The 23,277-nt window shown below is 43.4% G+C and overlaps 1 protein-coding gene across 21 annotated transcripts in view; it reads left to right on the forward strand.

The window, feature by feature from the left end:
- EYA1 (EYA transcriptional coactivator and phosphatase 1) overlaps window positions 1–23,277 on the forward strand; it is a 92,321-nt gene that overhangs the window by 38,890 nt on the left and 30,154 nt on the right. For 14 of the 21 annotated variants that reach the window (XM_083748780.1, XM_083748781.1, XM_083748778.1 and 11 more), the window contains 5 exons: window positions 1,392–1,474; window positions 2,240–2,426; window positions 3,741–3,883; window positions 4,478–4,561; window positions 11,122–11,211. In XM_083748780.1, the coding sequence (XP_083604906.1) occupies window positions 1,392–1,474; window positions 2,240–2,426; window positions 3,741–3,883; window positions 4,478–4,561; window positions 11,122–11,211 (587 nt within the window). The remainder of the gene's footprint in view (window positions 1–1,391; window positions 1,475–2,239; window positions 2,427–3,740; window positions 3,884–4,477; window positions 4,562–11,121; window positions 11,212–23,277) is intronic. The other 7 variants (XM_083748784.1, XM_083748783.1, XM_083748785.1 and 4 more) reach the window with 1 other exon arrangement.

Genomic DNA, 23,277 nt, shown 5'->3' on the forward strand with positions numbered 1-23,277 from the left:
GTATAAAGAACATTTAATGAACTATAATTATCTGTGCCATTATTGAGAAGCCCATAAGGTTCATAGATTGTGGTGAAAACTTCTTTTGTGTTTCTATAGCATGGAAGAAAACATTATAGCAATAATAAAAAGTTTCATTTTTAAGGAATACAAAGTATAAGTCTTGTTAACAGCAATAGAAGTTTGGAGTTCCTAGTATCTTCCAGGATATGTGTCATCCCCCCCCAAAAAAAAACAATGTGACATTGAGACATATTTTAATAATATTTATTTATAAACAAATAAATCAGTGGAGTTTCCAAGTAATTTTTTTAGGACCATAATATCTATGTAGTTTTGTAGTGATTTGAAACTTACAAGGGTACATAAGCAGAATAACTACATAAGCAGATATTGCTCTGGATTACTATTTAAGACAGTAGGGGGAGATCTCATATTTGAATGCTTATCCAAATAAAAAGCTTCCTCCACATATTTCCAAGGAGTAGCTGTGTTCGTCTGTTTCAGTAAAATAAGATAATATTAACCTATTTATTATGACATGGACTAGAGTTTACTTAATCAGTGCTTGACGTGTTATCCGGATACACATAGTTTGGGAGGGGGTGTAGTAAACAGGTGGGGGGAATGAAATATAGAATGTACAGGAGATGATAATTATGTCATTAATAAGGGCCAGTCACAAAACATGATAATAGACAGTCTGGAAATTGATAAGCCAGGAAAAATAGATGGTCACCTCCCTTGAACAAAATAACTTCAAACAGAGACCACAATGTGAAATGAATCTCTCTCTCTCACACACACACGTGTATGTGTATCCGTAACACCTTAGCCTTCTTGTGAAGTAGACTCTAGTCTACGAAAGCTTATGCCATAATAAATGTTAGTTTTCAAGTGCCACCAGACACTCTTGTTGCTTTTTCTCTTCATAGAAAATCAGCATGTTAGTTTTCACTATTTTCAATAGTGGAGGGAGTCTTTTATATGAGGAAGCATTCTTAGCATAGGAACCTTCCACCTGTAGTTTGAAGTGGTACTTCACTGAAAGTGACACATAGTGAAAACTGTGCCATTGATTCTACTGATCAAGCTTTGCTTCATTCTATTATGTTAGGTATAACATAAGAGCAAAGTGATTTTGACTTCTGATTCTACTCTTAATACATTCCATTTGAATAACTTTTTAGCTTTCAATCTAGAACCCTGGAAGTAATGATTTATCATACATTCATTCACAGTATAGTCTTGCCTATGACACAGTAGATTACTTATTGTACCAGCATATGAAAAATTCTGTTTTGTCACTGTTGATTTGTTGTGTTGTTCTTTTTAGAGACATTGTATTGACTATTCATATAAACTTTCTTCCTTTTTTTGTTCTGTTTCAGGAAGCAGTTTCACTACATCATCTGGAATATATGCTGGAAACAATTCACTTACAAATTCTACGGGATTTAACAGTTCACAACAGGTAACTATATGAAAATTATTAAATGACAGGGTGCCAAAAGTGTGTTTTGAGAAGGATAATAGAACTCATATCTGTAATTCTACATAAAACCTTGAAGTTCTTTAGAATTTTGAGTATTAAAGGTAAAGGTAAAGGTACCCCTGCCCGTACGGGCCAGTCTTGACAGACTCTGGGGTTGTGCGCCCATCTCACTTAAGAGGCCAGGGGCCAGCGCTGTCCGGATACACTTCCGGGTCACGTGGCCAGCGTGACATCGCTGCTCTGGCACGCCAGAGCCGCACACGGAAACGCCGTTTACCTTCCCGCTGGTAAGCGGTCCCTATTTATCTACTTGCACCCGGAGGTGCTTTCGAACAGCTAGGTTGGCAGGCGCTGGGACCGAGCAGCGGGAGCGCACCCCGCCGCAGGGATTCGAACCGCCGACCTTTCAATCGGCAAGTCCTAGGCGCTGAGGCTTTAACCCACAGCGCCACCTGCGTTTTGAGTATTACCTTTATGTTACTTGTAACAGCCCCTCTTTATTGCCTTAAAAAAAATTATCACGATGATATTTAGACCCAATTCTGATATAGTTTTTCTAAAATTCAATTTCCTATTTATTCAAAATACCGGTAAATAATGTTTGTGATTTCCTACTCTGCAAAATCCAAGATGGCAGAGAAATTGAGGCATCTGTTTCCACTTCCACTTTAGAACGCACACCAAAAAGTAAGCAGCATGTTGATGGGAAAATCTCTAATTTTTCTTTTTTCTCAACTCTGGTAGGAGTATCCTTCTTACCCCAGCTTTGGTCAAGGTCAATACGCACAGTATTATAACAGTTCTCCATATCCTTCACATTATATGGCAAGTAGCAACACCAGTCCGACAACCCCTTCTTCCAATGCGACATACCAGCTTCAAGAACCACCATCTGGCATCACAAGTCAAGCAGTTGCAGATCCTACAGCAGGTAAATGCATAGATTTGATTGTACCTATAGACCACAATTTGGTACTTGAAATGTATTTTTAAAAGAGTTCTGAATGTATGGTGGCACTTATTAAGAAAGGACTGGCTCAGCAAGGGGAAAGTGGACAGCAGTGAGTTTTTAAATACAGGTTTTCCTATAGTTACCACCTCAAATAATTTATAAACACCAGCATTAAAAAGTAAAAACACAGATTACAAGATGTGTTATAGTCTTTTCAGATGTTGAGCTCATTACTCAAACTTTAGCTAATATTTGCTATCATGATGTGTTCATGACTGGTAGGTGGGGTAAGCATGGCACACCATAACTTCTCTGGTGGCACTGCTGGTGGTGGTGGCTCCACTGCAGCAAGAACCCGAAGTGTTGCCCAGGTGGGTCTGAAACTACCATCCATGGTAGCTGGTGGGAAGTTCTGAAATGGGACATTTCAGGGGTATCCACAGCTCTGCAGATCCCCCAAAGAACTTCTGGTTTTAGGGCATCTTAATTGGACCAGCCTGAAACAGGCACAGCCAAAAAAAGGATGTGTAAGAACTTCACTGGGCTTGCTTAGTCCAGCTTCAACCCTGCGTACATTTACTTAGAGTAGACGCCACTGAACGCAGTGGGACTTCTGAGTTGGAATGCACTGAAAAGCTTGACTGCAAGTTGCAAGACCATATTTAGCTATAATAATCCCCAAATGTTCCAGTCATCACTAAGCATCAATCCAGAGGGCTTAGGGAGGATGGTGGCCATTGGATGATAATCAATGGGAGAAGCTCCAGCAGTGAGTTTTATCCCACCCCATTTGACCCTCTTTGCCCCATAATATTTATCAGAGATGTTGGTGCCCTACCTCCTCCACACTCCAAAATTTAAGCTGAAAGTTCTCCACAGAAGACATAGTTTTAAACTAATTCTAAACTATCTTTAAACTGATTTCAAGAGCAAAGAATGTGAGAGAACAAAGAACAAAGTTTACAGGAATCAGTGAGCTTTTAGGTTAACTTTGGTTGGCTTATGTTCTATGAATTCTTGGAAGCTGGAGGATGTTTTGTTTTTTAAGAAATAACCCCTCCAAGTATTGGAAAGGAGAATTTTCAGTTGACTTCATTGTTGTATATATTTGGGTTAGGAAGAATTCTGACTTCCAGGAATTAGTGTACCACTAGTAACATAAATACATAGGGTAATCTATTACAAAAGTACACCAAAACTTTGTGTGGCCATTTCAGTGCATCATACTTAAAGAGAAACAAAATCAAAGAACTACAACTAAACTAAAATATAAGCAATTTTTTTCTTCTGAAGCAGAGTACAGTACAATCCACAGCCCAGCAACACCCATCAAAGATTCTGATGCAGAAAGGTTGCGTCGCAGCTCAGATGGCAAATCACGTGGTCGAGGCAGAAGGAATAATAATCCTTCACCACCGCCTGACTCCGACCTAGAGGTATTGTATATGAAGTAGCTATTTTATTTATTTATCTCTCATACTCTTCAGAAGCATTGGGGCGAGTTACAGCATACTAGGCTATTAGATGTATAAAACCAAATTCCAGCACATGAAAATCCTCAAAAGCAAAGCAAAATTATAAACTCTAGCTATAAACCATTCCACTCCTACTTAGTCTTATATCTTGACCTTTCTCACAAGGGAGTTTCCATCCCCTTCAAAATTACTCGCCCCTAGATTGTGTCCTCTGCTTGCTGAGAGGTAATAGCTACCCAGGGCATTACTGCAACACTTCTACTGCTTCTTGCTGGAAGGGCACCTACCTAAATCTAATGCAGGAATAGAAAACCAGTCACCTCCAAATGTTAATTCTTAGCAGAAAAGTATGTCGTTAATGTGGAGATGTTATATTACTTATTGATGTTGTTCTGAAATGTATGGGTTTCTCTAAAATAGTAAGAAAGGATAGCTTTGTTATGGTACAACATTCAGAATAGTTTGTTCACGTGTACATCCATTGATCAAAGCTTTTTTCCTATTTTAATTATCAACTTTACAGAGGGACCCATTGATTTGGTTATCTTTTTACAGAGAGTATTCATTTGGGATTTGGATGAGACAATCATCATTTTCCATTCCTTGCTTACAGGATCCTATGCTAACAGATATGGGAGAGTAAGTACCATGACAGTCAATGTCTATATGTCTTTGTGCAGAAAGAATCTATAGTATGGTGTGGTAGTGAAGTAAAAAGTAAAGTAGGAGAACTGTCTAATGGTACCCATCCAGGTTTTCAGTGCTGGTGGCACAAAAACAAAATTAGTAGTATACAAGATTGTCAGATCATACATTGCTTTGATCTAATTATCAGTGTAATCCCATGCTTGTTTCCTCAGGAGTAAGTCCCACTACTTATTTCCCAACCAGTGTGGTTAAGGTTTTATCCTACAGAGTTATTTGACCATGTTTATAAATTAGAAGTGAGGAATTAAATAATTACATTCTATTAACGAACAAACCAACCAATATTTGCATGATTTTAGTATCAGCCACTGGGAAACAACCGCAGAAGATGGCTATTGCATTCATATCCTTCTTGATTGCTTCCCATAGGTATCTGTTTGGTCACTGTCAGAAACACCATGCTGGGCTAGTTAGGCTTTTGGCCTTAATTTGCAGAGTTACCCTTAAGATTCTTATTACTGTCACTGGGAGTTTCCCAGCTGAACATTCATGCTATTACGTTCACACAGAGGTTATAAGACATCATCAGCACTTGGTTGCTATCCTGCAATTTCCAGTTTAATTTCCCATCACCTTTTTAATTGGCCTTTCTGCAGTTGGAAAAATGATGGGCTATTTGCACTAGAAAGTGTGGGTTAACCACATAAATGACCTGATTGCAAGGGCCCTATGACATAAGAAGTCTCATATAATGCAGGAAGATCATATTCTATGGCTCTTCCCATTACATTAGTCCAATTTTCAACCTATGAAGCTGCCTTATACTGAGTCAAACCAGTGGTCTGCCTAGCTCAGTATCATCCAAACTGACTGGATGTGGCTCTCTGGGGTTTCAGGCAGGACTCATTCCTACATGGAGATGCCATGGACTGAACCTGAGACCTTCTGCATGGAAACAGAGCCTCTAGCACTGAGCTATAGTGCTTCTCCTGTTCTCCAAGGATTGATACTGGTATGGGAACAGCTGCAGCATGGCTTCCTCCCACACAGTCTAGGACTTTTCATAGTATCCCAATGCACCGGAACGAGTAGTGCTGCAGCTGCTCCCACAATGCTAGGTCCAACTATCACCCTCTCCTAATATTCTAAAACTTCTTCCCTTGAATAGCATTACTGCCCCATAATTCCACTACTGGACTTTGGGATGTGAGGAAGTCTTTCCCACCCCAATTAAATTAATAATATATATTCTATAAGGTAAAGGTAAAGGTACCCCTGCCCGTACGGGCCAGTCTTGACAGACTCTGGGGTTGTGCGCCCATCTCACTTAAGAGGCCAGGGGCCAGCGCTGTCCGGAGACACTTCCGGGTCACGTGGCCAGCGTGACATCGCTGCTCTGGCGAGCCAGAGCTGCACACGGAAACGCCGTTTACCTTCCCGCTAGTAAGCGGTCCCTATTTATCTACTTGCACCCGGGGGTGCTTTCGAACTGCTAGGTTGGCAGGCGCTGGGACCGAGCAACGGGAGCGCACCCCGCCGCGGGGATTCGAACCGCCGACCTTTCGATCGGCAAGCCCTAGGCGCTGAGGCTTTTAGAAATGAATGTGTTGTCCCTATTACTTACGTTGAGTGAAAGCAAAGAACTATGTATAAGATTATGAAAAGGAGTTTGCTGTGGCAGATGTCCAAACAAAAGAGTGCTTGCACTGTATGACTCAGTGTAAAAAAATATTTTAATTGAAAAAAGGCACTGAAATTGCCTCCAATACTTTAAGATAGATCAAGCACTTTAATCTATAGAGAATTGAATAAATAACTTTTGATGTGTGTATGTCAAAGCTATCCTGCTTTTAAATAAATGGGCTCATGTGTATATCTCTGACATGCTTCAGAATGATGATGTGATAAAGTACTGCACGCTACCCTTAAAATATTAGTCAATGTAATCTCTGCTTCTCTTGTTCTTAGTATGAAGTGCTGTTTTTACAAAGGCTAGATTAATGTTTAAGAGCACAATCAAGCTTTTCAGTGTTTGCTGGAGGAGTTTTTTTCTTTCTCATCAAAAGGGTGGTGTATGTTTTTTGTATACAGTATTGTATTGCCGACGGTGCAATCCTGCTCTCCCTTGATGTTGATGTCTGGGGTGCTGGTGATTAGGATATTGTGCAGTCTTCTCTTTGGTGGCCTCTATTTGCCACCAGTTGGAGAGGCTCTACTGTAGCTGCAATATTTGGTGGTTTTCCTGTCAGTGGAACTCTCCAAAATAAGGTGGGATGCTGGCAGCTTGGGATCCCCGAAAGCGCTTGATCCTAGATCTTCTCTGCTATTCCAGTTATATAATGAAAAACTGGGGGCAGGAGCCGGGGGGGCACTTCAATGCCCTGGCTGGTTCGATGCAGCAAGTTTTGGGATTTGGCAGTCAGTCCTCTACTCCACCTTGTTGCTCCCTGGCCAGGGTTAAGATTGCTGTGCTGCATGAGTTTCTCATACTATAAGCAACTTTAGTGTGTTAGAGTGAAATTTGATTCATCCTCGAATGAAAGAAGCAACAGCAAACAAAACCTCATGTGCTCATTAGAATGCAGCTCAGAGCAAAAAGGAATTGGCCAATTCAGGACAACAACTTTTTGCTCAGAAGTGTCCTGAATGTGCATTGTACAGTTTGCCCAAAATCGGGTGTACATTTTAAAAGTAATTCTAGGGTTACAGACACCAGTGAATGCAGCATTAGTGAACAGGGCTCCCCAGGTGTACGCTGTGCAAGTATATTAATACTGCACATGTACAAAGTGGCATTTGATTTAAATAAGAGGCTGGCCACATGTAACCTTGCATGAGTGATTTGCATTTATATATCCAGCATCACATTTAAATCAGGTGCGATCCCTGCGATCCCTGCGATCCCTGCGACGGGGTGAGCTCCTGTTGCTCGGTCCCTGCTCCTGCCAACCTAGCAGTTCGAAAACACGTCAAAGTGCAAGTAGATAAATAGGTACCGCTCCGGCGGGAAGGTAAACAGCATTTCCATGCACTGCTCTGGTTCGCCAGAAGCAGCTTAGTCATGCTGGCCACATGACCCAGAAGCTGTACGCCGGCTCCGTTGGCCAATAAAGCAAGATGAGCGCCGCAACCCCAGAGTCGGTCACGACTGGACCCTAATGGTCAAGGGTCCCTTTATTGCTGTTACAGCTCTGTTTCAATGAGAGGAAGAAAAGAAGCAAAGCAACAAAGTTACAGTGACAAGTCAAGGGGGGAGAGATAGTAATTTTGGCACTGATCAAAATTACCATTTTTTCTTCTTCAGTAATTCTGCCATAGTAGTGGGTGGAAGTGAAGAAGTCCAGGTTTGATGCATTATATTTTTAGACCTTTTAAGATGGATCAAAATAGCTCACTTTTAAAAAAAGAGATAGCGTTATAACAAATATATCTGACAAACTGATGTGTTTCGTAACAAAAAAAATTACACTGATGTTGTGGATGCTAGCCATGGGGTGCTCATAAGATTCACATTTCACATTTCTCACACCAATCATGATGGCAATAGATGTGGCTGGAGGGGATGTGTGTGCATTTTCTCATTAACAAAATACTGTCATTTGAGCGCAGGGCAAAAGCAAATTCTCTGCAATATAAGTACTATCTTAAATAAAGATGTTTAGATTTCATTCGAAAAAATGACCAACAGCTGTGCTAAAAAAGAAAGTGTGAAAGTGCTGGATATATTCTTCAAATGTTTACAAAGAGAGATGCCTTCTGCAGATTTGTGTCTCTAATCAAATCACCTCTTGCAGCATTAACAGCTGGCATGCACCACAAAGTGGTCAATGCCAAGTGCTTCATGAATGATTATTTGAAACTATTTTAAAAAATCAATTGCTGCATAACACGAAAGACGCTAAGAAAAGTTGTAACATTAAATGGTTCAGGTGTAACATCAAACCATGATTTGATACTATATGAATGAGCAATTTTGGTTTGTCCACTCTCCACTTTTCCCATTTCACTGCCAGATCCTAGTGTTAAATCCTGATTTACAGGACAACAAAAACCATAGTTAGCTAGTTCAGATGAAAGGAGGTAGGGAATTGCCATGTGCAAGGGTAGAAAAGGAGGAAGAGTGCTAACCCAAGGCTCCTTGACAACTCATTCATGTACCTCCAAATAATGGTTTAACATTATGTCTGAACCACCTTAATGGTATTTGAATTTTTGCAATCCTGATCAGAAAAGTTATTTTCTCTAGGGGGCGGGGAAGCCTACCTGATTTAATTCTAAGAGATCCTTATGTGTGCTTTAATGTTCTGTGAAGAGGGGAAGGAAAACAAAAACCCTCTTTCACAGAAGTCTTCAATTGTGGCTTTCCAGCTTAACTGGAAAATAAGCCAAGACACGTACAATAAGTGAACTTTCCTGTTTTTCAACTACTTCTTACACACAGAACAAAGGGAGTGAACATTTTAAAATCACATACTGATAGTTTTTGTACCCTGACTTCCATGTTCAAGAAAAGAATATGTGGTCTATCACACTGGTATTTCCCCTTTTAAACTGAACATTCACCTGAGATTTGCACCTTTATACCTTATTAGACATTCACATTGAACTACAAATCCTAATAAACTTACAATGGATGGTAGTTTTCCTTAACTTTCAGTTCCCAGTAATTATTTGGAAATTAATGGTTCTGAATAGCAAAAGAGGACTTGGGTTGTAGTATTTGATTACACCAACGCTATACACCATTGTACTTGTGTTCAGTGTACACAGGGATTTCAAGCACAAGACTTTTTCTTTTTAAAAAAATCTTTATCCTGTAGATTGCTGTAGATTGCAGTTTGGTTTGGGAACAGAGAGAATCTAGGAGAGCAGTGAGAAATTTATTTCTATAGATTCTTGGTAGTGTAAAAAAAAAAAAAAAGGATTTTGCAATATTGCTGTTCCAGAGACTCTAGGTAGGAAAGTGAGGTTATTCATAATCATAGGATTCTGCTCTGTGATGCAGGAGAAAAGGGTATAAGCTAATCAAAGAAATGTAGTCCTGGAAATAGTAGTTAAAATTGGATCGAGAAACCAGACTGGAATTTATATTATATAATATAGAAACATGCTTAATACTGAGTCGGTTCATTGATCCATCTTCCTCCACATTGTCTACACTGGCTAGCAGTAGGTCTCCAGGAATTCATACTCAAGTCTTTTCAGACCCTGAAGCTTTTTCATTCAAAGCATATGCTCTAGCTCTGATCTATTACCCTTTCCTTTGAGATATAGAATAGATATAGATACATACACATACACATACATATATTATAAATAAATTATGTTTATAAATTTTGTCCTGTTCTTAGCATTGTTCTTTGCCCCCACTTGGATGGTCAGCCATGTTAGGTTTAGAGATTTCAAACCTCATTTTTCTTTATTAATATATTCAGAGTAGCAAAATTACCTAAACACATCAGAACATTAAGTACAAAATAGTTGTATTTTGTTGTTTAAATGAATTTAAAGCATTTATGTTGAAACACTCTGGGAAGTTATTGCCAGACGAATGATTGATTAATGTGGGAGATATCTATCCCAATCTAGTTTATTTATTAGCTTTTTTTAAATTTATAACCCATTCTTTCAAAATTATGTTTTCATGTTCATGACCTTGAAAAATAATTTTGTTAAATTGCATGCCCTATGTATATACTAGGGCCCTGTTGCAGTTCATAGATTAATAATGTATATTAAACACACACATCTGTATTGTATTTGCAAACCACAATGCTGAGCACATTCTGATTTTATTAGATCAGTAAGAAGTAACTTGTTATGGTAATGTCTGTAGAGCAATTAAAGTGTGTTGTACATGAATAAAAAAAAACCCCTATAGATTTCTTCTCCATATGGGTGGGCTATAGCTGAATGATTAGTATTTTATTAGAGTCCTTAAATCTATTGTGTAGTATTTCGGGAGGAGTCCATAGATCTATTTCAGAATATATGTGGAAGGTTCTGGTTCAGTTCCTAGTATTTTTCCAGAATTGAGCTCATGTAGCAGAGCTGGGGAAACTCTCCTGAGGACCTATGAAACAAAGGTTTGCCAATGTATAAGGAAGCTTTGTATTTCTATTCAATTAGACTACAGTGACCTCCACCCCCCCCCCCAAAAAAAACCCCTCATGCATAGGATCTTACCTGGCCCACCTTTTTAGCAAATCACTTCATACCCCTCCACACCATGTAGCCCAAACTGCTCTAGTCCACAATATCCCACATCCTAAGTACTGCAGCAACAACAGTACTTCATTGGAGCACCTTTGGGCTCAGACCTAGGATGGCAGACTCTGGAGGAACAGGAGGAGGGGGAATGGGAGTAGGAAGCTGGATCAAAGAAGCCCCTCCCTCCCTCTGAACACATCTGGCTTCAATGTATAAATAACCTAAATAAATAAATGCAAAATCTGGGCTCATAACAGACTGGTTTGGGTGGCAGAGAACTGTAGAATTCTAGGCTTCCTTTCTATACATTACCGACTATAATTGTTATTTTTTTCTTTGAGGACCCCCCTACTTCTGTTTCCTTGGGACTGAGGATGGAGGAGATGATTTTCAACTTGGCAGACACACATCTATTCTTTAATGATTTAGAAGTAAGTAATTATAGTTCTATCAAGACAAAATTTACTATTAGTTTCTTTTTATAGGCTTGTAGAGGGAAATCATAGCTGGCGCAAGGGAGGAAAATAACACTGGATCCACAATGAGGGTTCCTTGTCACTTTTCACTCCAAGCTGGTGTAGCTGACAAGCCCAAAGATCAGACCCTTCAGGGGATCTGGACAGTTTGAGGTCTGCTCCTGACCTGGTGATTCGCTACCCATGAAAAATCCAATTTCTGGGCTTTCCACTTGCTAGTGATGGCAGTAGAATTATTGGCTGTAGCTTTCCACTCACCTGGATGCAGCTGGAGCCTCCCCAATGCAGCAGAGCCCTACCCTTGGTGACACCTATGTGCCATCCTAGCCCTACACACACCAGCCATCAACATAGGAGTGAGGGTTGTTTTGACCTCTCAGAAATGCTTATTTGCTTGAATATGGCAGGGGTACTCCAATTCACATCAGCTCGAACCAGCGTAGCCAGTGATGATAGGAGCTGTAGGCCTGCAACATCTTGAAAACAGTATGTTGGATAATCTGGAAATGTGCTGCACAAGGGCTGCATGAATATATTTGCTCACACAAAATATCAGTTGTAATATGTTACACTTCCACATTTAGTAGCTGAAAACGTTGTTTGGAGTGTTGATGGCTATATCTTATTCAGTTATTATAATTTTGATCAATGTACGCAAGTTCAAACATCAGAACATAATTGTTTATGCAGACAATTGAATATTAAACCTTGCTGCCTTCTTAATGATCACTAGGTGTATGTCTCTTTCTCAACTGCAACCCACTGGGAGGAAGTCTGTCTTTTAACCCAAGGAAAATCATTAATGTTGAATGATTGGTAGACTCAGCTGCTTATTAAAACGGTGTTTCTGCATAGGACTAGGGCTGAGCAATGTTGGGTCTTCAACATTGCCATATATTGCTGGTGAAACTGCCGCCGCTTGAGTCCCTCTGCCTCCATCTCCCAGCTAGTTTGTTTCTCCCTCTGTCCCACTGGGCACTGGAGGCAGAGGAATTCAAGAACAGTGACGGTTTCACCAGTTATATACCGCTGAATGAAGCTGCCATTGTGGTATGCCCCCATGTACCAGTCCTGGGCGATATATTGATATATTGCCCAGGCCTACATAGAGCTTGTTCCACTTCTTTTCATTAGTCATGCAAGTCTTGTGGGAAGACCAATTCATAGACATTCGTAGTTGATTGTGGTGGTTGTTTTCAGCTTGTCAGTAGACCTTTCCATGTGAGTAATGAAATGTGACCAGAGAACTAGCTGAATACAGCAGCAGGGACCTCTGTGATCAGAAGGATCTCAGCAGTAGAACTATTGCATGAACTGGAAAAAGAAAAAGAAAAATGGGAAGCCATTTCAGTCGTCGATGCTGTTACTTTTGTATCCATCTTTTTGGAACTTTCTGCATAGACTTCCAGTAAAGTGCTTGTCTGTGCTTACAATGGGAAAGGCAATTTCTGTTGTTATTATCATAAAAAGAAAAGAATATATTAAAACAGTCAAATTTTGCTCCCATCATAATAAAGACAGCTGTTTATTTAAAATCCAACCATTAAACAAGCTTGTGGCAGGGCTGCCAACAGGCATTAATCATCACATTGTTGTTTTGTTAGAATTTATAAATGTATGTTATTCCAGACAGGCAAAAGAATCCAAAAGATTCAAATACAACTTTTGCTGATCAAAGTTAATTGGCAGCAATTGGCCTTTAAATATTTCCTGATGTTTCCTTTTCTAAAAAATCAAGCAAAATACACCTTATTTAATAGATGAGCCAATATCATTTGAAAAATGCTAGTGTGTGAGGAACCTTAAATGTGGTTTCTCAAACATCTGTCCTATATTTTGATTTCTTTTCATCTGAAAAGAAACTACTCACAGATGAATTGGCAACTTAAGAATGTAATAAAATTATTTAAATGTGCTTTATTTTTTCTTTCATTCCTTAGTGAAGTATTTATTTCTTCACATTTAAAATGCAAGAATTCATGCATTTGCAAGTGTTTTCAATAATGCAATTTAATGTTAAAGACATTTATTGTTTTGGTATTGAATGACATGTACAGTATTGGATTGTTATTCTTCCAAAAAAGAAAATAACAAGGGTCCTTACTTTCCAAGGCTGTATATGTATGTATGTATTTTTGGTTGCATTTAATTTTATGCAAGCTATAAAAAATAGTATCATATCCTAAGCCTACATCCAATAGTTTATAGTGTTTTCTTTTGTTTTACCCAACCATAAATCTACATGTATACATATGTAGGGCCTTGTAACTTCTTGCAACTACAATTGATGTCAATAGAAGTTAACTGTAAGTTTAGTGGTTATGACAAAATGCTGGCAACGTTAACGGAGAATTTTGGAATTTACTTCTTATGCCACACAGGGCTTGTGAGCTGAGTTTCCTGAGCAGCATCTTCTCAACTCACACTGTAAACTGCTTTTGAAACATGATGACATTTCAAAAGCAGTTTCAGTCAGTCCATTTCAGCATGTGAATTTGTGATCACATTGTACATTCCTAAAAATATTATGTGCAGTTCTATTGCTGCACCTCAAAAAGGATGTTGAACCCAGTATATTGATGTGGAGTGCAGGAAAGTTTCTCCTGCAAGTTCCAAGGATCACCCATGCTTTGCAGAGCAGGATTTTTAGTGTGGCTTCCCTTATTCTGTGGAATAGCATTCCTGTTGATATACAAACAGCTTTCCATTATCTGCAAGTGGGAACTTCTGTTCTGACAGGCTTTTCTGGCTGGATAAATGGGTCTTTAGCACAAATTTCGACTTGTTAGGATTTTAGTCTTGTTTTACATGCATTTGCTCTTTATGTGTTTTTAACTGTTTTTAATTTCTTACATGTAAATCACCTTGAGACGGTAGTTTAGAAGCTGATTAAGAAATCAATGGTGGTGATTAAGAATGATTATGGCAGTGGTGGTGATGATGCTGTTTTCAGTGGCAACCCCTTGTTTTCATAATATGTGGCTGTGCCTTTAGTAAATTATTCCACTAATACTGTAATTCTTTTATGTTAGTTGTGGCCTTGCAGTATTGTGGTAGAGTGGACATTTATATTCTAGATAATAGTTTTGGAATAGAAACTTTAAAAAGACCAACTGCACAGTAATTATCTGAACTATACATTTTATTTTAACTCTCGAAAGGACAGAAAACAACATTCTTTCAGAAAATGTGGAAAATTTTAATGTGCACTGCACTGCAAAACCTCACAATAGGTTTCAGGAGGGGGGAGTTTCTAGAAAAGGAATACTAATAGTTACACCTCATGTGATCATTATAAATAGTTGAATATACAATGTGACCGGGTTTGAGAAGTATTTGGTCCTTATGAAAAGTATGTGCAGATGTTTTGAACATGAAAACATTTTTTCTGCTTACAAGATTACCTGTGTTTCCGGCTTCTTGCTGGGTTATGACAACACTCTTTATTAGAGTATTTTGGCACATCTGGTCTCGGGCAGAACCAGGAAGTGTAGAGGCATGAAAAAAAAATGAAAAACAATGGCAGGGAAGTTATCTGAGCCTTTCAAACCCCTTAAACAGGTTTGTTTCCACTCTGCATTGAGTTCTAGGGAAAGCTTTGCGTCACTTTTGATTTAATCACCACTGGATGAACCTTCCTTTAGTTCAGTTTAGTGATGGATTTAACTGTGTGTCCTCCCTGCCCCCTGCCACCCACTGTTCTACTCTGGAGACAGACCAGTTGTAAGGTCATATAAGTTTCTTTCTTTATAGATCAAAGTAGACACTGAGCAACAATGAATAAACACCCTGGCTGCTGGGGTGTTTTCAGCATCAGCTTATTAGGCTGCCTGAAAGCACTGAATTATGTATGGGCTAGCAATACAATATATCTGACCTTTTGGTTTGTCAACTGTATTGTGTAAGAGCAGCATCCATATACATACAAGTTGGCTTCAGCTAGGAAAATTTGTTGCCTGCACTGGTCATTTCTCACTGGTCTGGCATGACCTGAAATGCTTCCTTGCAACTAATTCTTCCCACCCTGCAATGTTTTCGTTTTTCCCCAACCCACCCTTCCTGCCTGCCTTCCCTCTCACCTGGTATGTTGTAAACTCTCTTTTTAACTTGAGGGAGCTTCACAGATGGCTTGTTATGTGGCCTGGGGGTTTGTGGAGATAGCATTTAGGATAAAAGCAAACCTCTTGGGCATAAACACCAACACTCTCAGTTAGTGACAATGAATTTATATGAATAGATGTTTTCTTAATTTCTTAAATTTCTCTCTCGGAATGTCTACACTTCTGGAATAATATCCTAAACAGTGTGGTCATGGTGCATTAATAAGAATACAATTTTCACTCTTTTCATCTATATGGTGTGTTTGTTATATCTTAGACTTTCCGCCATCAGAAAAAATAACACTGAGTACTGAGCTTTGCATTTTGGAGTATGATGGAGCAGACAGATCTGTACAATCTCTTGGCAGCAGCGAGGCATTTTCTAATGCAGCTGCTGAGAAGCACAGATCACGTCCACCAAATTCAAATACTTTCTCATGTGTATAGTTTTCCTTTTGCATAATATGACTCTACCTCTCAAAACAACTTACTACCCATATTATACATTTTCCATGATACTCATTTCCCAACACGCTGGGCATTCGGTTGTAAACACCAGTGCCATTCCATGTTCCTGTTTAGCTGAGTTTCTAATTAACCAGATAAGGTGTCATTTAACACCAAGTGTACTTGAAAGTAAGTCCCATTGTTTTCAGTGGGATTTGCTTCCAAGTGGCGCTGTGGGTTAAACCACAGAGCCTAGGACTTGCCGATCAGAAGGTCGGCGGTTCGAATCCCTGCAACTGGGTGAGCTCCCATTGCTCCATTGTCCCTGCTCCTGCCAACCTAGCAGTTCGAAAGCACAAAGTGCAAGTAGATAAATAGGTACTGCTCCAGCGGGAAGGTAAATGGCGTTTCCATGTGCTGCTCTAGTTTGCCATGCTGGCTACATGACCCGGAAGCTGTACACAGGCTCCCTTGGCCAATAAAGCGAGATGAGCGCCGCAACCCCAGAGTCAGCCACGACTGGACCTAGTGGTCAGGGTTCCCTTTACCTTTACATTTAAGTTTTCAGAGAACAGCGGTCTTCAGCCATTTGACAAATCTGATTGCTCAGTAGTGGTTTACACTGCTACTTTGTAAACATTTTTTTCTTGGTAATGCTATAACCAGTAGATAAGTTTGAGGAGTTTGTTTTTTTTCTATAAAGGAATAAAATTTACTATTTCATTTTGCAAATTTTATGAAATTAATCAAATAAATAAATAAATGATATAGACATACCAATATAACTGTATTTTGTTCATTTCTACACACATAAACACCTACATCCACACTGAATTTATACTTACTCATGCCTGCTAACATACCTATACTGTGCACATTTTTGATGGGGTAATTGAGCTAGGTGATTTAGATGTGGCAGAGATATACAAAGCAAAAAAGAAAAGAAAAAAAGCTGCAATCCTAAATTCACTTATTAGAAAGTAAGCCCCATTAGACAAAGTCAAGCTTGCTTTAGAGAAAACATGCATATGACACTATAAGTTTCTTATTCCAAGCAAAACTTATTGGAAGTAAATCCTATTTAAATCATTACAACTTGTGAAACAACTTAGCTAGGCTCAGTCTGTAGGATACATACTAGATATTTATTTTTTATGTTATTGATATACTGCTTTTTAACAAAATATTTTCAAAGTACCGGTAGTTTGTCGGTCTGTGTAAAATAGTTGCTTGGAGTTCCACATGATGTCCACATAACAAATGCTAGAAATTTAGGCTTTTTATTTACAGATATGCTTTGATCATTTAATTTGAAAATAAATATTTTTTTTTAGCTCTGTACCTCAGTTACTTTTTAAAAATATGTGAAAACAGACACTGAAAGGAACAAAAAAAGTACAAATTTCAAGGCTTCCTACACATGACATTTTATTCTAGAATCAATGGAGACTGTGCTTGTTGTTTTTCTATGTATCAAAGAATTGTAGAGTTGGAAAGGACAACGAGAGTCATCTAGTCCAAACACCTGCAATGCAGAAATCCCTGCTAATGCATCCATGACAAATGACCATCCAACCTCTGTTTTAAAAATCTCCAGGGAAAGAGAGTTCATCATCTTTTAAAGAAGTCTGTTCCACAGTCGAACAACTCTTACCAATAGAAAGTTCTTACTGGTTGTTAGTTGGAATCTCCAGCTATAGTCTGGCCAAGGCAGAACAGAGCATAACTCTTACTTCATTTGATCAGTATGCTGTACTTCCGTTGATGCAGCCTAGACTAGCATTAGCTTCTTTCTTTCTCCTTTTCATGTGTACTACTGGCAAGCCAGGTATTCGGGTCATCTTTAATCCCAATTCTGTCTCCTGTGGCATCTGCAAACTGCACAAACATCCCCTCAATTCTTTCATCCAAGTCATTTAGAAAGACATTGAACAACAGCAGGCCCAGAACAGAACCCTGTGGCACCCCACTTGCCACTTTTTTCTAGGATGATAAGGAACCAATTGTGAGCACTCTTTGGGTTCAACCAGTCAACCAGCAACAAATCCATCTAACAATTACCTCGTCCAGCCCACATTTTACTAGTTTCTCTGCAAGAATATCATAGAGTACTTTGTCAAAGGTCTTACTGAAATCAAGATACACTATGTCCACAGCATTCCCCTCATCCACCAAGTTTCTAGCTCTATCAAAAAATAAAAAATAAAAAATGAGATTCATCTGGCATGACTTGTGTCAGGACTGCCGCTAGGTCCCAGTTCAGGGACCAACGCCCAGTGGATGTTATATACAAAAGTCTTTATTAAAGTTTAGTTTCCATTTCCAAGCTCTGGGCGCGCAGACCCACGTCTCGACGCTAGACCGGCTAAGTCCCCTCTGACTCACTGCTCCACCCACACCAGTTTAAGATTCTAGCCCGGCTCCACCTCTTGCGCTGTTCTTTCCTTCGCTGGGTCCTTCTGCCCTCTGGGGTTCCCTCCTTCCTGGACTCCTCTGACGCTGAGCCTCCTGAGTCTTGCCCCTCCCTCCGGCGGGCTTTAGGACCTGGCTCCCTTCCCGGGCTCCCCGCTGTGCCGCGCTCCTGTACATTTGAACTTGGCGCGCGCGCCCAGCCGGTGACTTTCCTTCTGACCGTTTCCCCGCTTCCTGATGTGGGCGTTGCCAAACCTGACTCCTCTCCTCCCTCTGGTGGTGAGTACACTGGTCCCGACTCCTGGGACTCCCCCTCCCCACTGCGCTCTGGTGGAGATGCTGGTCCTGATCTCCAACTGCTGCTCAGGGACTCCCCGCTGGCCCCTTCCTCCTGGGGCTTCCCCCCTGGAGCCCCCCTCGCTCTGGCCACCGGCGCTCCCTTCTGTGAGTCCTCCGATTCGCTAGAGAGGCTTGTGGAATAACTCTGGCCACTGTCACTGCCTGCGCCCCCCTCGTACTCCTCCTCCTCACTCTCCATTTGCTCCCCCTCCTGTGTCTCTCCTTCTGAACCCCTGACATCCATCCCCCCCTCGAAGCCCCCCTTCCCCCCTCCCCCTCTTCAGGTGCGGGTTCCGGGTGCTCTAGAGTTGTCGGGGTGAGTTCAGGATACAGTTCGTCCCCCGAGGCGTGCAGCCATCGTGATAAGTCCGGAAAGTCCTCCATGGGCTCGTCGACTGCGATTCCCTCCGCTTCCATCTCCTGGGCGGTGTGTTCGAAATCTGAGGCCGCCCCCAAATCACTCACAACCCCTTCTCCCCCTGTCGCCTGAGGTGACGCCACTTCGCAGGGTCCCTCCGGCACGTCTCTGCGCCATCCCACTTCGGGTTGGTCCTCCCACCAATAAGATCCCCCCGTGCCAAAACCTGAGAGCGAGCCCTCTGGGGAGCTGCCTCCCGGAGCCGAATCCTCCGCTGACGAGAAACCCCGGAAAGTGCTGGCCGAGAGTGTGGGTGTGAACAGACAATCATCGAAAAAGCCCGCCGACATAGGCTTGTGCGGGGAAAGTGTATGGAATTCTTCTTTGAGCAACTGCTCCTCCAATGCGTAATCCGGCACCCACCTGTTGGCGCTGGCCGGGGTGTCCTCTGTGGCGAGAAGATATTCAATCCCGTCCTCCCCCCACCTTGAGTCTAAAATCTCTGTGGCTTCGTTGAGTGGCCCCCTTCTCGGCGACCCCCCCCTGTTTGGGCGCTTCCCTGAGCGGGTCTGGCGCTGTCCCTGGTGCCTGAAACCTGTGGGGCTCTTTGTAGGGTGTGAGCACTGATCTATGAAAGACCGGGTGCATTCTGGACCCCTCCGGGAGTGTTAACCGGAAGGCCACTGGGTTGATCTGCGCCTCTACTTGGTAAGGCCCTAGCTGCTTGTGCCCGAGCTTCTTCTTGGCCAACGATCTGGCCGGAACTGCCTGGGCTGCTAACCAGACCCAGTCTCCTACCCGGATGTCTTCCCCAACCCTCCTGTGTCGGTCTGCCTGCACTTTGTAAGCCTGTTTCGCCATCTCTAACTGCCTCCTGAGCTGCTCGTGGATCTCCTGCAACTCCGCTGCCACGGCCTCTGCTCCCTGCGGCTCCCCCTCCCTCACTTTCTCTAAACCCGGGAAGGTTCTGGGATGCCGCCCATTGTTGGCGAAAAACGGTGTCACCCCCGTGGACACGTGTTTCGTGTTGTTGTAGGCAAACTCGGCTAGCGGTAGGTAGTCCACCCAGGTCGAGGGCTGCTGGTTCGCGTAGCATCTCAGGTACTGCTGCATGATGGCGTTGACTCTCTCCGCCTGTCCGTTAGTCTGCGGGTGTCGCGCCGACGCCAGGCTGACCTTGACGTTCAGGAAACCCATCAGCTTTTGCCAGAAGTTGGATATGAACTGGCGCCCCCTGTCGGACAGGATGGACCGTGGTAGGCCGTGCACCTTGAACACGTGGTCTATAAACAGCTTGGCGGTCTGCTCGGCTGTGGCCACCTTCGCGCAAGGAATGAAGTGGGCCATCTTGGTGAACAAGTCTACTACCACGAGTACTGCCGTCTTGCCTCTCGAGCTGGGCAGATCCGTGACAAAGTCCAGGGCCACCCTCTCCCACGGTTCGAACGGTGTCTGTAGCGGTTCCAAGAGGCCCGCCGGCGGCTGGTGTACTGGTTTGGCCCTTTGGCAGGTGTCGCACCTCCTGACGTATTCCGCGACATCCCCCCTCATCTTGGGCCACCAAAAGTCTCTGGCCACTAGGTCCACCGTCTTCTCCTTGCCGAAGTGTCCCGCGCTGGGCGCGTCGTGCAGCTGTTGCAGGACCCTCGCGCACAGGTTGTCTCCCGGCACGTAGAGGGCTCCTTTGCGGATGAGCAGGCCGTCGCGTATTTGGAAGTCGCTGTCCCTCGCCGTGCCGCTATGCACCTCCTCCATCTTGGCTCGCGCGAAGGAGTCCGTCTGCAGCACGCGACGCACCGCGTCCAGGTCCACTGTGGCTGATGCGCATGCCCACGCCTTTGGTGCGAAAATATGCTTGGCCGCCGGCGGCGCCTCTTCTTCGAGATACTGCGGTTTCCTGGACAGCGCGTCCGCCATGATGTTGTTGTTTCCAGGGATGTATTCTATTCTGAAGTCGAAATCTGCAAAGAACTCCGCCCAGCGGATGTGTCTCTGGTTCAGGAACCTCGCCGTGCGCCAGTACTCCAAGTTCTTATGGTCTGTACAGACCTGCACCGTGTGTTTGGCTCCGACGAGGAAATGCCGCCACGCCTTGAAGGCTGCATGTATGGCCAGTAACTCCCTGTCCCAGATGGTGTAGTTCTGCTCCGACTTGCTGAGTTTCCTGGAGTAGAAAGCGCACGGCCTCCAGTCCCCCTGGTGGTCTTGCTGCAACAGGATGGCCCCCACGGCCCTGTCTGAGGCGTCCGTCTCCACTCTCATGGGCCTGCTGGGGTTCACGTGTAGCAGGTGTTCCTCGGACGCAAAGAGGTGCTTGAGCTTCTGAAAGGACTGCTCTGCCTGCTCCGTCCAGATGAACTTCTTCTTCTTGGAACTGAGGGTGTCAGTGATGGCCGCTGTCTGCATGGCGAAACCTTTGATGAACTTGCGATAAAAGTTGGCAAAGCTGACAAACCTCTGGACTTCCTTTCGATTGCGTGGGCTCTTCCAGTCCAGCACTGCCCGTACCTTGGTACTGTCCATGACGAGTCCCTTGTCGGACAGTTTGTAGCCCAGGAAGTCCACCTCCGTCTTGTCGAACTGGCACTTCTCCAGCTTGGCGTAAAGCCGGTGCTCCCGCAGCCGCTGCAGTACTTCCCTGACATCTCTCTCGTGAGCCTCCGGCGACTCCGAGAAGATGAGGATGTCGTCCAGGAAGCAGACGCACTTCTTGTAGAGAAGACCTGCCAAGACATGATGCATGAATGCTTGAAAACAGTGGGAGCCATTTTGTAATCCAAAAGGCATAACTCTATATTCATAGGTGCCCAGCGGCGTAAACATGGCCGTCTTCCACTCGTCACCCTCCCTCACGCGTATGAGATTGTACGCTCCGCGTAGATCCAACTTGGTAAAGATGCGCCCCTTCCGCACCGTCGCCAGCAGGTCATCGATCTTGGGCATGGGGAAGGCTGTGGGCTTGGTTTTTGAATTCAAAATTCTAAAATCAACTACAAGCCTCTTTTGGGGCGTGTCCCGCTTCTTCACAAAAAACACGGGACTGCCCCCCACTGCTTTGGATTCTCGGATAAACCCCCGCTTCAAGTTGTGATCTATGAACTCCCTGAATTCCTGCAGTTCATCCTCAGACATGGAATACAGTTTCCCAGTCGGCAGCGTCGCCCCCGGCAGGAGGTCAATCTTGCAGTCGTAGGGTCTGTGGGGAGGCAGCTTGTCCGCTTCCTTCTCGCAGAAGACCTCCAAAAACTCTTTGTACTTGTTGGGTACCGCTTGCAACATGCCTAAGTGCAGCTGTGGTCCGTCTTCGTGCCCCTCATCTTCTTGGTTAGCGAGGATGCAGTGTTCTGCGCAGTAGGAGGAGCAGAAGGTCAGTTGACGCTGGTACCATGCCAATGCCGGGCTGTGCCTGTCCAGCCAACTCATGCCCAACACAATGGGCGTGTCTGACAGGCGGGTGACGTTGAAGCTGATGACTTCGTGGTGATTACCAATGCGCATCACCATTGGCGGCGTCTGCTGCAGCACTTGCCCTCCCAGTAGCTCCCTGCCGTCCACCGTGACGACGTTCAGAGGTACCGTCGCTGGCAGAAGGGCTATGCCATGTTGCTGGATGAAGTCCATGCCTATAAAATCTGCATTGCTCCCAGAGTCAATCGTAATGGGGATCTCCACAGTGAGCCCATTGGGAAGTTGAAGGGATGCGGTGAGCTGCACTACTGGTTTGGGTGGGAGGGGGTCTGTGGGCTGTAACATTACTGGGGATTGCTTCACTGACTTGTCTGGCTGGCCCCCAGTGACTCCATTTCCAGCCAGACAGTGGAGTTTTCCTGCTGTGATTCACTCTGCTGAACTGCTTCTGTTACTGTCGCTGCGGCTGCAGTGTGCTTGTGAAACCGCTGGGGACACTCTTTCGCCATGTGCTGAGCACTGTCGCAGATGTAGCACTTCCTGGTCCCTCTAGGAGGCTTCATTTTGACTGCTCCCGGCGTTAGGGCTCCGGCTGTGGACTGAGCCTTAGCACCACCTATCTCCATCGGCTCCTCTCCTCCTCCCAGCGGAGGCATGGATCGAGCGCGCGCCGCTTCCTTGGGAAAGGGGGGTGGTGCTTTCGTTGGCGTGTGGCCCCAATGCCCTTCCTCTTTGTCCCAAGAACGTCCTTCCAGCCTAACCCCAATGGTGAGTGCCCTCTCCACTATGTCCTTGGTGGTTTGGGGTCTCTCCCCCCTTGCAATTTCGTCTTTCACAGCTCCGTTCAGCCCCTCCCAGAACAGATCTCTGACGGCAGGCGAATCTCTCTCTCACCCCAGTGCGTTCACCAATGCAAAAAAGCGTGAGTGATATTGCCTTACAGTGGCTCTACCTTGT

The sequence above is a fragment of the Podarcis gaigeae genome (assembly GCF_964106915.1).
Source record: "Podarcis gaigeae genome assembly, chromosome: 7".
Classification (NCBI taxonomy): domain Eukaryota; kingdom Metazoa; phylum Chordata; class Lepidosauria; order Squamata; family Lacertidae; genus Podarcis; species Podarcis gaigeae.